Source organism: Crocodylus porosus, unplaced genomic scaffold (assembly GCF_001723895.1).
Source record: "Crocodylus porosus isolate Cpor-Errol unplaced genomic scaffold, CroPor_comp1, whole genome shotgun sequence".
Lineage (NCBI taxonomy): Eukaryota > Metazoa > Chordata > Crocodylia > Crocodylidae > Crocodylus > Crocodylus porosus.
In genome coordinates, this window is record NW_017728942.1 from 8,619,943 (window position 1) to 8,636,981 (window position 17,039).

Sequence of the window (17,039 nt, forward strand, 5' to 3'; positions counted from 1 at the left end):
ATAATATAACATATATATATATATATATATATATATATAGTTATATTATTATTATATAACTCATTATAGTACAGTATATTCATATAGATGCATATGTGTACACACACATGCACATGCGTGCACACACACACATATATAATGTTCTTCATGATTTGTCCTTGACAAAGCTGTTCCAGGATAATGAAGATAGAGTCAGAATTGACCTTTCTCAAGCTCCCACCTGTCAAACTTCTTCCTGGTAGCTCATCCTCCCAGCGAGACGGCTAGCAGTAGCCAGGTCTGTCAAAGAGTCACTGGGAAAGGTCTCAGTTCAGTCCAGTTGTACCAGGACACGGCAAGACAAACCAGTTGAGAACAGCTGGAACTTGCTCAGTAAACTGAGCAAAACTCTGGGCATCAGCTGTCAAGTTCATAGCCCCATCAAGACTGTTTCAGTTTTAATTGCTGCCTTAATCAAAGTTTATTACCATTAACCAAAGACCCTGGTGCTTTTAAAATTCAAACTATTTGTCAACTACTAATTATTTTAAGCAGGCATGGTGCTAATACCAGCTGTATTAATAGGACTTTTAATCATAGGCAAACCAATTCAAGTAGCTTCAGAATGCTTGATCCTGGATCCAGATCAACAGATATATCAGCCAGGGCATGCTGCCATTCAGTCTCACCTGTTTCTCATTGTATTGCTTGGCACAGACTTCAGGGGAGTGATTTTTTTAGCATGATCACAGTGCACATGAGATGAGAACTGTTGGTTATCAACAGGCCAATTCCTAACCCCTCTCCACTTTCTTAATTAACTCTCCTCTGGGTCTCTCCCTGCAATTAAATTCCTTTTCAGCACCTTTGGGTCACATTTGGTGCTGAAGAGGCCACACACTAGCTGCAATTATTCTGCCAGTATGGGTGGACTAAAGATAAATGAGAGAAATCCCGGGCTGTAGACCCACAGCCCTTGTCTGAGCAGGTTCTGCCCATGCACTGATCCTTGCTCCCCTGCACCACAGCCTCTCTGGGAAGGCAGCAGGCTTCAGACTTCAGAAGAATGACTTATACCTCTGGAGGCTATTCTTAGGCTGCCGACACACTCTGTCAGGTTCCTGTTTTATATCTGCTCAGGTTTTCTTTGCATGCACGGGAGTTAGAAATACCGTGTTTAAGGAATCCCGAGGATCCCATCTCATCATGAGACTCCCCGGACCAAGGAATGGGCTCTGGTGCTGTTCGTCCCTTAATCTGGTCCTGAAGTCGACAAGCGAATGAAATCGGTGATGCAATTTATGTCCTTAGGCCGAGGCCATGGTGTTACTATCTGCTCGGTGTAAAGGGTGGCCCATGCCAGTGAAAAATGACTTCCTACCCCCCTGAAACTACTGAACCCATGTAGCTGCCCTTTTCTGCTCCAGAAAGCAGAGGGGACCCAGAGAAATCAACCCCCACTTCAGATTTCACTGCTTCCTAGCCTGACACAGGCCACGGTCAATCTTGCATCCACTCGCACACGTGGTTTTTTGCACACAACCATGACGCTTTTGCTTTGCAACAGTGCATACGCTGGCGAAAGTCTTCTTATACTCACAGGGTCCTGTTAAAATATTCTAATGGGTGTGTAGGCAAAATCCCGTCAGCCCCAGGATCTTAAATGACTCAATATTACCAGATGAGTAGAGAGAGAAAAGTTTAGGGATAATTGACTGTCACCGGGGTTTGATCGTTAAGACTTGCTCTGTGAAAAAAAATATTTCGGCATAATAGAAGCTCGTTCATTACAATGAATATGCTCAGCAAGTACCGATGAACTGAGCAGTACCAGGGCAATATTAAAGAAGCAAGGATCCTTACATTATGGCCCGAGGGAACATCTCTTCTGATTTATTTACACAAAGATACTCCATTAAGATGTGCAACTAGTGTGCGGTGTTCTCATTAAGCCTGGCATGGCTGCCCCTTCTCAACCAATCCCAGTTTACAAAGCCCGTGCATTAAAAATGTGAGTCTTTTGTACGGAGAGCCACAGTCATGCCTAACAGCGCAGGAGGCAGGAGGGTTTTCTTCTCAGTTTTGACAAGGAGATCATTAGCGACCATCAGCAAAGCAGAATCAGCCCGAAGTGCGGGCAGCACGAAAACCAGGCTAATTCTTTTTTTGACAAGTGGGTACTATCTGATGTGCTACCGGTTTTCTCTACATGCAGAGAGAAAAAAAGAGAAAGAAAAAGGTGCAAAATAGTCTTACAACTCTGTAGGCCGCAGGACCTGGATTTAAGAATAGATTATTTAAATGCCAAGTGCATTAAACATCAGAAGAACATTTGTTAAATTATTTAGAAGACAGGCAACTAGCAAAGTTGGACTAGAAAATTAAATATATCATGAAGGGTGATGGGCAGCAGCCCCTTGGCAAAATACTGGCAGTTTCTGAAAAGGAAAAGCCAAGTGCATTGGTGAATTATTTAAAGAACAATTCCAGCTTGTCATTTGAAGTTGGAGAAGTATTTCCCCTTCACTAGAAAGTGGCTGTTAAAATATATATATATATGCAGCAGCAAAGACCTGCACGTTCAAATGGAAAACAAGGGGAAATATTTAGGTTTCAGTTCGACCAAAAATAATGTGCTAAAAGTAAGAAAACCATTTCTCAGCAAGACTTAGGAAGGGAAGTCAGAGCTGACAGCAGTATCTAATGGTTTTTGAACTCATTCAAAAACAAAGAAGGGTCCACTTGATTAATAAATTGTCACGTGGCTCAAATAGTATCCCCATTTATGATCAATAATAAAAAGAATACTGTAACGTGACCTAAATATCTTATCACAGTACACCAACATCATTTAATATTAGTATGAAAATACTTCAGGCCTCAAGGTTGTAACCGTGTGTAGCAATGAAGTTAAATGAGCTCCTGAGACTCAAGCCCAGACATGATATGCTTTTCAGTTCCTTAACCGCTTTGCACATGCCTTTATGTGCAAGAGATATATTGAGGTTGTTCTGCTTGAGTTGTTGTGTCATGTGGACAAGTGATTTCTCTATGAAGCGAGATTTATCAATGGGAAGGTTAGCAGAAAGCTTTCTTCATTGATCTATGATGGGTCCTTTCTCTTTGCTTTGGATATGATTAACTACAGCAGCAGGTTTAATTAACTTATCTTGACTGGGTCATTAGTTGTTCTAAGTTGCCATCCTTGCCATGAGATATTACAGCCTTAAAAATGCTACATGTTGAGTCTGTATAAATGGTACCCAAATGAACTGGTCCCTCTGCCATTGGTTGAGCTGGGGTACAAAATAAGAAACAGCAACCAGGAAAGCAATGTTGTAGTGCAACAAAACAAATCTTTCTAATAAAAATGCAGTTGAATATCATGTCTCTCCAATCCAGCAAAACAAAACCAGACCCCAAAGCAATAAATGTGTGTGGAACAGACAGGAGGGAAAGAGCTACTGTGCAGAGTATTTGCAAGTTCCCTGTGCTACATTTCAGCTCCTGTGGGCTTAATTTCAGTTCCAATAAAAGAAAGGCTGGGCCCTAAATCCTTGTGGCCCTTAGTGGAGACAGTCGCTTACATATATGTCTGCTGGTAGTGCCAGTAGCATTCAATAATTGGCACCTATATGGGCTCCTCCAAGCACTTTACAAAGCAGGGTCCATGTGCTGCATCCCCAATTTACAGATGGAAATACTAAGGCACAGCAAGCTGAGGTGACTCATTCAAAGGCCAAGTACTACAAGGCGGTAGCAAAGCTGGACAGGAGGGCAGTCCAGTCCACCTAATATTCAGTCCAGTGACCAATTCACTAGGCCCTAGGCGTTGTGGTTTTTTCATAATTCTTTTATCTAAGGGAGCTATGGGGGAACCAGAGGCAGAGCTCCTCCCAGGCGTAAGCAATTGCACAACAGCAAGCATTCAGATAAATGTCTGTGACTCTTCGGCATCCGCAGTCCACAGAGAATGGAGACGATTATAGAGTGGATCATGTTTTCTAAGTGGTGACTGCTGTATATTTTAGAGCACATAACCAAGGGGAAATGTTGCATGATGCCGTTGTGAACCATGCAGCAGCAAGTATTCTTATTTAACTTAAATAAAACCTAACTCAAGCATCAGTCAACTAAAAGAGAGGCTAAGATATCGTAATGTAAGCAACCAGGCTGAGTGGATCTACTGTGCATCTTTGAACAGTCTCATAAAAACCCAATTGCTGGAGGTATTTTCAGTGCACCCACCAAATCCTCCATAATGAAGTTCAGAGAGGAGCTTCATTGCGAATGCAGATGATTGTTTTGGATGCCGTTGGAAGCATGTGAATTCAGCTGGAAAAATGTTAATAATCCATCAGTGCCCGAGTCTTTGAAATATTGCTAAATGTTGCACTTATTGCATCCAAATTAAAGTTTGGTTTTGCTTAGCTCTGATGTACTGGCTTTACTTGGTTACAAAGCGGTGGTAGTGATGGTGTTTGTACCCATGGTATGAGAGAAGCAAGATATAGTTGGCAGCAGCAGGGATCTTGCTATCGGTTGTTATAACTGTATCAAGGGAAACCCACTCCTGTAGGGGTATCACTGTGCCTAGAAAGTGGCTACCAGCACTTGGGCTGGCTGTTTTAAATCTAGGTCAATTATCTCTGCGCCACACTGCAGCCACCACACAACACGATCATACTAAGTCCTGTATATTGTGTCGGTACATGTACCATTTTGTTTTAAAAAAATGGAAAAATGAGGCTGTTGCCAAAATATTCATCCAGGCTCCTCTTCGTTGCCTTGGTTTAAATCAGCAAAGAGTTATTTTATGGGAGGTGATGAGAAGCAGCACGATCATGTGTGGCGTTCCTTTCTCAGCTCTCCAAGACAAAACCGTGAGGCTGTACTTAATGGGGGGGGAGACCAACAAGATGTTTTTTTGCTTTGATTTTTTTCACCCTAGGGAGAGAGACATTTATCGCCTGATACTCTTCTCCCTTAATCAGTTTTACACCAGCGCCACTCTGCCGAATTCAATGACTTTAATTACTTACATTTTGTGCTGGTTTATGCAAGAAGAGAATCAGGCCCTTATTGATTTTCTTAGGATGGTTTTGGTGGTAAAATAAGATAAAAGCACGTTGTAAAAGAAGAGCATGTTACTACCCCCCTCCCTGCCTCCTTCAGATGTGTCGTGTGACTCTACCGTACGTCTCCCATGGCCAAGACGTAGCTGTGTGCTAACTTCAAAGGTTACATCTGTAATTCATAGCAGACTCTAGCATTTTGACATCAGATAGCAATACATGTGAACAGTGTTTCATAGCATTGTAACCTTTATTTTAAATGTCTCAAGCTGATATTTAACACTCTGTGGAAAAGGTCTCACATGGATGGAATTAAGTTGCTCCTGAACCTTTTTGATCTATGTTTATGATGGCCACAGCTAAATAGCTGGAGTAGTTATTCTGGACCATGTGGCTTACTAGAGAAATTCAACCCTTCACATCTAGGTTGCAAAATGTGGAACGTCCTTAGGATTATATTTAGTCATACAGTCTGTGGTATGTAGAACATGCTAAGAACCAAAAAGGTTTATACTTGTATCTCAAAGTGCTTTTCAAGGGTATGAAGGCATCACCACCACTTAACAGGTAAGGAACCTGAGACACAAGACAGCTGGATGCTTTACCATTGGACCCACAGTGATTTAGTAGTAGCGTTCTGCCCACAACTGGGGACACGGCACCTGATATTTTAAATTGTTGCCCAGATAATCACTGACACAAATGAGTCTCACCAGCAGGTTCCTATACAATGGTCCTGCTGCCTGGAAAATACAGGATCATTTTACTTTGGCCATAAAATCCTTTCTTTCTGTATTGTGGGTCATTTTTTCTGCATGGTGCTGCTTTCCAAAGGAGGAGATGATCCAAGCATGCCACACACTGAACCTGCTGTATAGCAGCACCCTTGGTTACAAGACTCAATCAAGATTCAGAAGTCTGCTTCAGACAAGGATCCGCTAGAAATAACGTGAGGCACCTAGACTCCTGAGAGTTAAAACTAGAGGTTTGCCCGAATAAAAAGCCTAAACCCAGGGCCTCTATTAAACTTGCCGAGTCACTCTGCAAACTTCGTGACTTTGGGCCGTCTTTGCTTGTAGGATATAAGGCCCATCCAGCTACTCTATCACAACTCCCCAGTTTGGCACTAAGGAATGACATGTCCCAGATAAGCACAAAATATGTGGTCTGAAAATCTGGAAGATATGCAAAAAATGCAGTTTAATTAGAGGCTCATTCATTTTCTGGAAATAACTACATGCCCTCTGGATTTTTTCATCAGATAAATTCTGTGCACATTGAATATGAATTATTGCAGATTTTTTTTTTTTTTGGCTTTCCAATGCAATCTGTTCCTCCTTGTACTGAAGCTTGTGAGCCTTTGATGGCCAAAGTATGAAATATTGCAGTGTACTTTGTGTCTCATTAAAGGGTGACATTTATCAGCAGTGATCCAAAAATATAATTCTGGCCAATAAGTGAGATAGCTAGACATGTTATAAAGTGTTTTTAGTCACTTTATCAAGGTTTTCAGCAGTCACATGTTGATCTAGCAGAAAGCAGTCAGGGCTCATGGTAGAGGTGATCTCTTTTCTTAGATGGCTACAACCTGGATACCTGATGTAGAAGAAGGCAATCAGGACTTGTAGCAGAGCTGATATTTTTTATTAGACCAACAAGATTTTTGCAAAAAAAAATGTCTTTAATTGCAAGTGTTCGGACACAAGCACCCTTCATCAAGCATCGGAGAAAAGATTGTAAAAGTTCTCCTGGGCAGAAATGAAAGTTCATATTTCCTAGGATTTCACAGAGGAGTCAATAGATGGAAAACTCTTCTGGGCAGGCAGTTCATAGCTGGTATGGTGCCTCTCACCTCCTGCGAGGATCTGTGATGAACTTTCATTTCTACCCAAGAGAACTTTTACAATCTTTTCTCCGATGCCTGATGAAGGGTGTTTGTGCCCAAAAGCTTACATTTAAAAGTTTATTTTAATGCAAAAATCTTGTCGGCTTAATAAAAGATATCATCTCTACAACAAATCCTGATTGCCTTTTCCTCTAGACCAATACGGCTACAACCTGGATACCCAATCTAGCAGAATGCACAGGTACTAACAATGCTGTCTCCATTAGCAGGAGGAAAATAAATTACTTCTAATTTCCACTGGGAATTAGGCGAGGCAGAATGTGGGTAGACTATGAAATATCTGATATGTGGCTTAATTGGTTTGCTATCAGTTGTTTGAATTACTGGTAGCTTATTGTATGGTATTCAGATCTTCCAAGAAGCCACTACACCCAGCTGCTCCACTAAGAAACTCCTTGCCTCCCTTCCTCTCCAAGGACTGTTTCCTAAGCTCCTTTCTTAACATGCAAGAGAATTTTTCTGCTAAGGAATCCTTATCAGCAGAAAAATCAAAAAGTTTCACAGCTATTTTCTCTCTCTCACATCTCGAGATGTTTTTCACCTCAAAGCTGAAGACCTCCTGCAGGGAGGTTTGATGTGAGGAAATGCAGGCGCAGAAAATCAAAGCTTGTCCAGGTGAGTTCCTAGCAGGTCAGTGTCTCCCACGCAGCTCGGCGTGCTCTTTCAATCAATACTTCTCACATTCACAGGGAAAAAAGGAAGACTATCTGCCCGCCGCTTGACTCCAAACACTGCTGGAAAGGGCCCCTTCCTTTGGCTGTTCACATCTTGCCCCTATCTTACTTTCAGCCAGTTTACTTGGCAGACAGCTGTGCTCATCTGGAAGGCTTTGAGCTCTCAAAATGAAGTGTTTGCATCTGCCCTGTGACTGCCCTCTTTCATCGTATGGGGTAGGACAAAATTATTTCTCAAGCTGCACTTGACCTTTGCTGTTTGATTGGCTCGTAACCTCTTTGTGCCTGCCGTGTTAAAGTTATCATAACTTGCAGCTATTCATCTGTCTCGGGCCCTTTTTCCAGCTTTCTGTTTTCAGCGCCCCAAACGTATGACTTCCCCTTGAGACAACTTGCTTTTATGATCGTGGCTCCTGGCAGAGCTGGTCTGTGCAGTGGGAAATTGCAATGTGAAATGATGTGTCGTATCGTACACCATGACCCCGATGTGTGCTGTGTAAGAAGAGAATTTTTTTTATGGGAGATGTGTTCACAAAAATTCAATCTGAACCAAATGGCATCTTTTAATGGAAAGCTGTTTCCACTAAAATATTCCAATTAACAGTAGTTCTTGGCTTTTCTTACTAGTGTGCCTAGCCTGTCCAGATCCAGAAAACCCCACATGGTTTCGACTGCAAATAAACAGTACCCCTAGATGAACAAAATCTGCACAGAGCCGAAGCTCTGTTCTGAAGACTTTATTTTAAAACGCAGCTGGTTTTACGTGGTGTGCTACCTTTGGGTGCCTTTTCTTGTTTTGTTCTGCTTTGTTTGTTTTAGGGAATTATAAACATTTTTAAAAAGGATCAGTGGGATGGCTCGAGATCTATCTAAAGCTTATAAAGAGATTTTGGAATTATTCCTTTACGGACAACTCAAGTGATTTGGTTGTTGCGTCTTTATCCAGCTTCCAGAAGTAGAAGCTGCCTTATCTCAATTAGATCATGATCTGTTTTTCCCCAGCCACCTCAGTTTCCTGCAACACAATGATGAGTTCCTATTCAGTGAGCTTGACAGCTGATCTTCTACATGCTTTGCTAATACTTCACAAATAGCAACAGGTGCTAAGTATCACGACAGCAAAGAAAAGGGATTGGTGCATCTGTGGGAAAAGGTGCCTCATATTTGAGGGACAACCTTCCATCTTCAGCTCCCTCTGTGCAAAAATGAAGTTTATTTCCTACCCATGGGGACTTTTTACCATCTTGTACCATCTAGACTTTTCCCAGAGCCTGACGGAGGGACTTTGATCCTGAAAGCTTGCAGAAAAGGAGCATTTTCTTGCCATTTTCCAGTTGGTCTAATAAAAGTTATCATTTTGGAACCAAGAGTTCTAGTTTTTTGTATGTATTTGAGACTGTCATTTAAGAAGTTTTGTTGCAGCATGTTATTATAGGGGAAAAGCCATAGGAGTGAAAAATATGAGCGCTCCACAGTTTATCTGAAGATGTGATTTCTCGCAGGCAGATTCTGATCACGTATGAAAGAACTTAAGATAGTGAATGGCAAAATAAAAGTCCAGCTCATCATCCCTGGGTGTCATTACCCTTTGCCTTGACAGGGTAACTGAGTCAATTATCTTTCCTCCCTTCTGACATCTCTCCTGATTTTGACTAATGCTCAGTAAGGTTTCTTTTTTATTAGCAAGTGCCAGCGTCTGAACATTACTCTTTTATTCTTCCTTACACCAAAGTCTTTCTATTTCTTTGGCGCACAGACTTCAGAAAGGGAATTCATGCGCGGTGAGATGAGTGAGATCAATGGCCAGCTATGGTGATGGATAAACTTTCTGTTTAAGAGTTGGTCCCGGCAGTGGCACGGAGCGTGTGCTTGGAGATACGGCATTGCTTGGTTCGTTCTCAGCTTAGGGTGGACAACCATCACAAATTATTTTCTTTCTGATCGCTAAACACTAGGTAGACACACTGCAGGACTCCGGAAAAAGCAAATTTAGATTCTCACTTACTGAGCTGGCTTTTAACTTACAGTTGGGCACATAAAACTCCCCGCTTCTGCTCTGCATCTCAGTACAAAATGAGTTGGAGCGATGCCGACTCTTATGCTCGCTCCCCTTTGAAATCCTAAAAGCTGAGCTCCTAGTTTATGGTAAGATAAGAAAGGGACGCTGCCCGCTGCAGAAAATTAATCCTCCCAAAGTAGTCCTACTTTTGCAGCGTGTTGCTCAGAAACAAACCAGGGGCAAGAAGGAGGTATAATAAGCCTTTTCAAGACTTCTAATTTACAGAATCTGTTTAAGCCTTCCCCAGAGCCACTAAGTTAAGCAGTGTTTCTGTCTTACCTATCACTCTCGCAAATGAACTGGAGCCTGTTATTTCAGCGGTAACCCTGGGAAACTGCATCTGCAGAAGGGTACAGGGGAAGTCTAGGCACAAGCAAAATGCTTCAGCATAAAGCTTAGCGGGGCCAGAGGTGTTCCTGCTGTGAATACAGAAGATCAAAAAACCAAAGCACAATATTATGGGGAGACGGAGGAAGGGGAAAAAAACAAAACAACCCCACGAGAGAGGTGGGGCTCTTGTTTAATCACTCTGGGATTTTTCTAGCCCCTTGTAAGCATCGCTGCACTTGTATAGACTCCACAGAGCCTGGTTGTATTAAAAGTAAGAAAATTCCCATCATGCTGATCTGTTCAGGCTCCTTTTGTTCAGCTAAATTCCTGAAAAACCTGACTCTATTGAGCTGAGGGTGCTGGGCCGATTCATATTTTTACCCAGAAATTTGGTTTAGTTTTTATATACCGGGGGGCCTGGCTTATTTCTTATAAGTATAAGACGCCCCAGACCCGTGTTCATCCCATCCTCAGGCTCTTACAAACCAGAGTGAAGGTGTTATATGGGTTTGCATTAGAATCCAACAGAACAGTAGGGGTCTGTAAAGAAAATCGGGGTAAAAGGTGCCCCCCAAAGTGAGGCATCAAGGATAGACCCGACGAGTCGTTCTGTATGTGAGCTGTGCTGAGTATGGTGCTAACGCACCAGGTATCCACCACTATGTGCCTCTTTACACATCGCTGTAGTTAAGAGGCTGCCCTTTTTTTTATGAGCAGACTAACCACAGCAGGCATGTGTCCTCCTCCTGAGAATTACTCATGCAGTCTCCTGCACCATTTCCTAAAGAGGTTCCCCCCCCCAAAAAAAAATTTAGAGGAGGAACAATGCAATGGCATCAGTCCCTCACAGGGCTAAAAATGGCTCAGGTCTAAATCCAGAATAAATTAATTTAAATGGTTTTTTTTCTGAATGGAACTCGATGCTTCTGAGAGCAGTATTTGATCCCACGAGGAGAGGGAAGAAATGCTGCTAAATTAGGCCAGGAAGAGCTAAAATCTGTATAATTGGAAGACGGGGTGGAGGCAGGAGAGGTAGATTAGGAGGGAAAGCAGTTGTAATCATCTGATGAAAAAGGCACCTGGACGCGCTGAGAAAATGATTTTAAGTGCATAAAAATGTTTTGACATCGACATTTTTTTTACCTTTGTTTAACCAGGGTAGCGACAAAGCACAGGGCACATCAGTCTCCTGAATTCGATGCGTCATTTATGGTTAATGGACAATGTGCCCTTTTTGGCAGTCAACTTTCCACCTGTGTCCCTATATGCACAAACACAATTACACCTTCTCCTTCTGCAATCCCGTACTGTTGAGGATATAATTATAGCCTCTATGGGTGTGAAGGTGGCTGATGAGGCCAATCCATGATCGATAAACTTTGTTGCAACTCGTTTCCATGTGGGGTGTTGGGCCTGGATTCTCGATTCAGTCCATAACATGCTGTTTCTGCCGCTCCCATGCCTTGGTGTTATAGGTCACTGCCACCCCTCCTCTCGCTAGGCACGGTCACAGATATTAAGGTCTAGATGTGTGGAAGTGTAACATTCCTGGCATAGGAGAAACTGCGCACCAAAGAAGGCTGGAGGGTCATCTCACAGTGGAGAGAAAGCCTTGTGTCTGCTCCAACTTGTGCCAGGAACCAGTTCAGACGCCAGCTGGTCCCAGTCTCAGAGGAGGCGTAGAGCTAAATCTAGTCTGTCTCCTCAGAGGTGTCTGTCTCGGTACTCATGATGGGCCTTCCTGCTTCCTAGTCTGTAACAAATGTTATCCCCTGGGAGGTACAGAAGTACTATCTCCATTTTACAGATGGGGAGCTGAGGCAGCAGGAGTCTGAGACTCAGCTTCACAGAGGCTCCATAGTATCATAGAAAATGAGGTGGGAAGGGACCTCAGGAGGTCACATCTAGTCCAAGCCCTTGCTCCAAGCAGAACCAGCCCCAACTACATCATCCAACCAAGGTTTAGTTGAGCCAGGTCTTAAAAACCTCCAGGGATGGAGAATCCACCACCTCTCCGGGTAACCTGCTCCAGTGTTTTGCTATGTTCCCAGTGAGAGAGTTTTCCCTAATATCTAACCTCAACTTCCCTTCCCTTGAAGGACCCCAACTCCTACATAAGTGCCTCACTCCAGTAAGACCTCAATATTTAAGTACACTTTTGGATCTGGGCCTGAGGAACAGCCCAACATACTCTTCCAACACATTGGAGATATTCAAGAGGAGGTTGCACAAGCTGTGTTCTCCTATGGGTATGTCCTGTGCTTCTGGGCTTTGCTGGTTGGTGCATGGCCCAGGTGGGAAATTTTTCCCTTCCTGCTGTTACATGTGTCTGGGTTTGTCTGGTGTTGGTTGTAACCATGTTGGCCTAAGGACGCAGGCAGACAAGGTTCTTTGGGTAGAGGTGATATCTTTTATTAGACCAAGTAAATAGCTGGAAAAATTGTTCTTTTCAAGTTTTCAGGCATAAATGCCCTTCTTCAGGTTGTTTTAAGCCATCCTCAGAGGCACTGGCCACAGCCAAGGCTGGGATTTTTGACTGGGGTATGCCAGTGCTTCTGCTGGGACTTATACCTGGAGGGCCCTGGCTAGAGAGTCCTGCCTCTCTACTCTGCCCATATTTAGGGTCAAGATGGACTTTTACCCTGTGGTCAGGCTGCTTTGGACTGTGGTGGGTTTACTTCTTATGTAGTAAGGGGCATAACCTTCTTCCTGTGATCTTTTAACCATATTTTTAACAAGTTTGCTGCACCAGGACATTGGCTGCTTTAGTCCCCCTGCTTTACCTATGTCAGATTAGGGTGTTATGTCTTGTGTTGCATCAAGGTAGTTTTGCTAAGAGATTAGACACTGGATTTGTATGGGATGGTTTTATCCTTTTATTCTTTGCAGTGGTTGCCCATCAGGAAAGAAGGAGGAGGAGTGTGTCCAGTGGGTACAGAAATAGGAATAGGAGTTAGGCATTCGGGGGTCTTAGCTCTGCCATTAGGCAACTGTGAGTTTGGGCAAGTCATATTAGCTGCATCACAATTTATTACCATTTCTGAGGTGTATTGTAAGGCTTGAAAAGCAGATCAGTGGGTATCAGACAGCGGAAGTGTATCAGTTTGCACCAAGGAGAGTCTGCGCCTTCAGGGTGACAGACCATGATGAGATTTGGGGAGGAATCTAAAAAGTGAAGCATTTTTCATAAAAGAAAACTCTTTCATCTGAGAGACACAGGAATAATTTGTAGAAAATGTCCATGTGTGCAGAGGGAGAACCATGAGCAGACAGAGCTAATATCTAGGAACTTCCACCAGAAATTGTTCATAGTTAGATGAACATCTAGCTGGGGTCATTTGACCCCAGTACTCCTGCCATGGCAGGGGGTCGGACTAGATGATCTGCTCAGGTCCCTTCCGACCCTACAAACTATGAAACTATAGAGGAATTCTATCATTATTGCCGGCATAAGCTGAAAAATACGTCCTCATGCTATGTGTGGCTAGAGATGGGATCCAGCTGAGTGTTTTGTTACAGTACATTAGACCCAGGAGCAAATGTTCTGTGTTGTTTAGAGGCTTTTGCTCTAACAAAATAAAACTGGAGAACAACCATTATTTCTTCACCAAAAGTGAGCTTACAACCTTCTTACATTTGTGAACCAAAAAATGTCAGTGCTTGTTATAGCATTGTATGTGACATTTAAATGGGCTGCTTTTCAATAATGTTATTACCAATATCATCAATATAACTTGGGCGTATTGGTAGAGCAGTGATGGTATCCTGCCTGACTCCAGAAGCATGAACATGAGCCATACTCCAGACCTGTGCCAAAGGCTGCCTCCAGCTGACCTAGCTGTAAACGGGTACCTGGTCTTTCAGGTTGGGGAGTTAAAGATAAGCAAATACTAGCCACATCACTCCATTCTGCCATTAAGATCAGGCCTAACTATTGCGTAAAAGCCATTATGGTCCATATTTCTACCCATTTATCCACTCTTGGCTTCTTTTGCATCCTTTGCCAGATTAAGGAAGGGAAGGAAAGCTGCATCCGAATTAGATGATGACATAAAACAGGTGAAAATAGCATCATATTAAACCATTTTATAATAACTAATCCTCCAGTGGCTTCATTTTGATGGATCTTTTTTAAGAACATTCAGATATGGTAGAGGCCTGACCATTTGGAGAAATGAATTTAGAATGACCTTTGTTACAGAATTGGCTTTCACAGGAGCAAAAATGAGGAATAAAACTGTTTTAGTGGTTTCAGTGGCATGGTTTAAATATTATAAATGTTTTGAAATGTTAAAACTGCATTCATTCTCTGAGGCAGATGATCTGTGGGATTTCACACAGGACTGATTCCATCCAGGAGTTCTGCAGATATTATACTCACTACTCAGGCACTGCTATTATGGTTTATGATGTTCACAGAACCACTTGGTTAAACAATTTCCCTTCAGTCACTGTAGCTTTTCTATTATTATAGATTTGGCTGAATTAAAATGGACAGGTAGAAAAATTGAGCTTTTTGAACAAAAGACCCAAGAGTGACAGACATTAAACTAGGTAGTTCTCCTAGGCTGACTCCAGGCAGTCAAAAACCCTGAGGCTGAATCAATTGAATCTTCGCAGGTTAGTCTAAACTGCATAGGCTGAACTGGTAAGTAAGTGAACAGACATTCACTTTTGATTCAGCAAATGCAGCTACTTGCCTGCGGTGGCCCAGGCCAGAAACCGGGGTGGGGAGGGGGAGCACTACAGCATGCCTCCCTGCTCCACTGGAGCAGACAGCTTGGGCCAAAGCTAGCTGGCCCACCCTTTGAGGGGGAATTATGAGGGAGGTGCAAAGCATCCTGGGATGCTGCAGGATTGTGAGTTAACTTGAATCTGGAGGGGATATAGAACAGAAATTCAATAAACTGATTTAACCTAAATCAGTTAAGTCTGATACTACATCCATCCAGGTTTATCTTAAACTGGTGTCAGCCATCTGGAAGTGGTTTATGTGCACTGAACTTCTGTTGAGTTACAGATTTGAACCGGTTTCCGATTGCTTATACTGGTTTATGTGTAACTGCCGCTCCTAGTTGTGCAGTTTGGCAGCTGATGTAGAGTTAACTATAAATCCTCACTACCTTCAACTATGATTTCTCCAGTCCCTACAAATGTGCAAGAAGATAAAGAATACAAAGACTCTGTAAAGAGATGAAGAATGGAGCAGCAAACATAAGGCACCAGGCAAACCTGTTGAAATCAATGGAAAGATCACTATTGACTTTGATGAACTTTGAATCAGGCCCACAATAGGCGTGGTGGGTAATATGCAGCAAACTTTCCTGTTGACAGCTACAGAAGAAGGACAAAGCTTTGCTAGTCTGACTTATAGCGACACATATCTTTGAGCTGAAAGTTTCCATTTTCTAGTGATTTGGTTCTGTCAGTCTGTTCAATGCTGATGAGCCAGGGTGGAAGAAGATGATATTGCAGACTGTCATCCCATTACTAGAGCCTTGCCACATACCAAAATTGCATGCCAAAGATGTAGATGCCTCAAATTTTCATGAGACGGTTATTATTTAAATTCGCTTCCCAATGAGTTTGTGCATTCAGGCTGTGTTGTCTACAAAGACTTCCTGTTTATATTTGATGCTAACTGTGCCTTCTACTTGATTCAATCACTGGTTAATTTGATTCTCCATTTGATTTTATCAAAACCTCAGTAACCAAATAACTTGTATTAAAACAATACAACTTCCACTTGCTAGTCCGATCAATTTTAATTCTTTAGGGCATAAGGTTTATTGGGTAATCTGATCACTTGGCTAACAAAGAGCTGTCATTAAATTTGCAAGGAAAGGCTGCTATTCAGAATGAGGTTGGAGAAAAAAACCCCAATGGAAGCTTAGAAAAAAAAAAAGCTGCTATTCAGAAATCATTGATAAAGAACTACCATGTATGATGAAAGCATTCTGCTTGGTCATGGAAAGAAGAAAGATCAATGGCTTATTTAAATCAAAACATTTCTAGCAATGAGCTTCATTGACATAAGTAAAGGTTCCGTTGTTGGAGAAAGATTGATTGAGCCTCTTGCATCCAATTTTCAGCTCTCTGACTGAATTTATCTAGCTGTTGTTTAAGTTCCCCTCTGTGCAGTAAGCCTTGTTTTCTAAAAGCTGAACAGGTTGCCTAAGTGGATGGAAAAGTTCTCCATCCCATGCTGATTATCCAATACCATATCCAGAGGAGGGCCACTCACATGATTAGGGGGCAGCAGGGCAGGCCCTACGAGGAGATGCTATAGGACCTGAACCTGTTCAGCCTCCACAAGAGGAGGCTGAGGCGGGGTCTGGTGTACACCTATAAACTTGCCAAGGGGAACTAGCAGGGAACAGGAGAGTCCCTGTTCCCCCAAGCACTACTGGGGGTAACAAGGAACAACGGCCATAAGTTGACTGAGTGTAGATTCAAGCTAGATATCAGGAGGCGCTACTTCACTGTCAGGGCGGCTGGGAGCTGGAACCAACTTCCAAGGGAAGTGGTGCTTGCCCCTACCCTGGGGGTCTTCAAAAAGAGGCTAAACAGCCACTTAGCTGGGGTCATTTGACCCCAGCATCCTTTCCTGCCCATGGCAGGGTGTCGGACTAGATGTCTGCTTAGGTCCCTTCCAACCCTACCAACTACGAAACTATGTGAAATAAAATCTCGGGTCAATGATAGTATATATGAATCCTGTCATTTCTACTCCCTACAGGTCAACACTTTCATCTCCTTTGTGTTCCCGATGGTTGTCATTTCGGTGCTGAATACCATCATTGCCAACCAGCTCATCGTCATGTTCAAGCAGTCAACACAGGAAAACCAGGTCTGCACTATTGGAGGCCAGCAGACGATGCTCAGCATGTCCATGGAACCCAGCCGGGTGCAGGCCCTAAAGCACGGAGTGAGAGTCCTACGTACGTACCTATGGCTTCACATATGGGGAGAGTTAGAGAGACAGTTTGGGATGTATTTGGGGGAACAGCTGACAC

At 42.9% G+C, this 17,039-nt stretch overlaps 1 protein-coding gene across 1 annotated transcript in view; it reads left to right on the forward strand.

Moving 5' to 3' along the window:
- Positions 1-17,039, forward strand: part of NTSR1 (neurotensin receptor 1) — a 100,649-nt gene that overhangs the window by 62,072 nt on the left and 21,538 nt on the right. Inside the window, exon 4 of the mRNA XM_019548094.1 lies at positions 16,763-16,964. Coding sequence (XP_019403639.1) covers positions 16,763-16,964 — 202 coding nt within the window. The remainder of the gene's footprint in view (positions 1-16,762; positions 16,965-17,039) is intronic.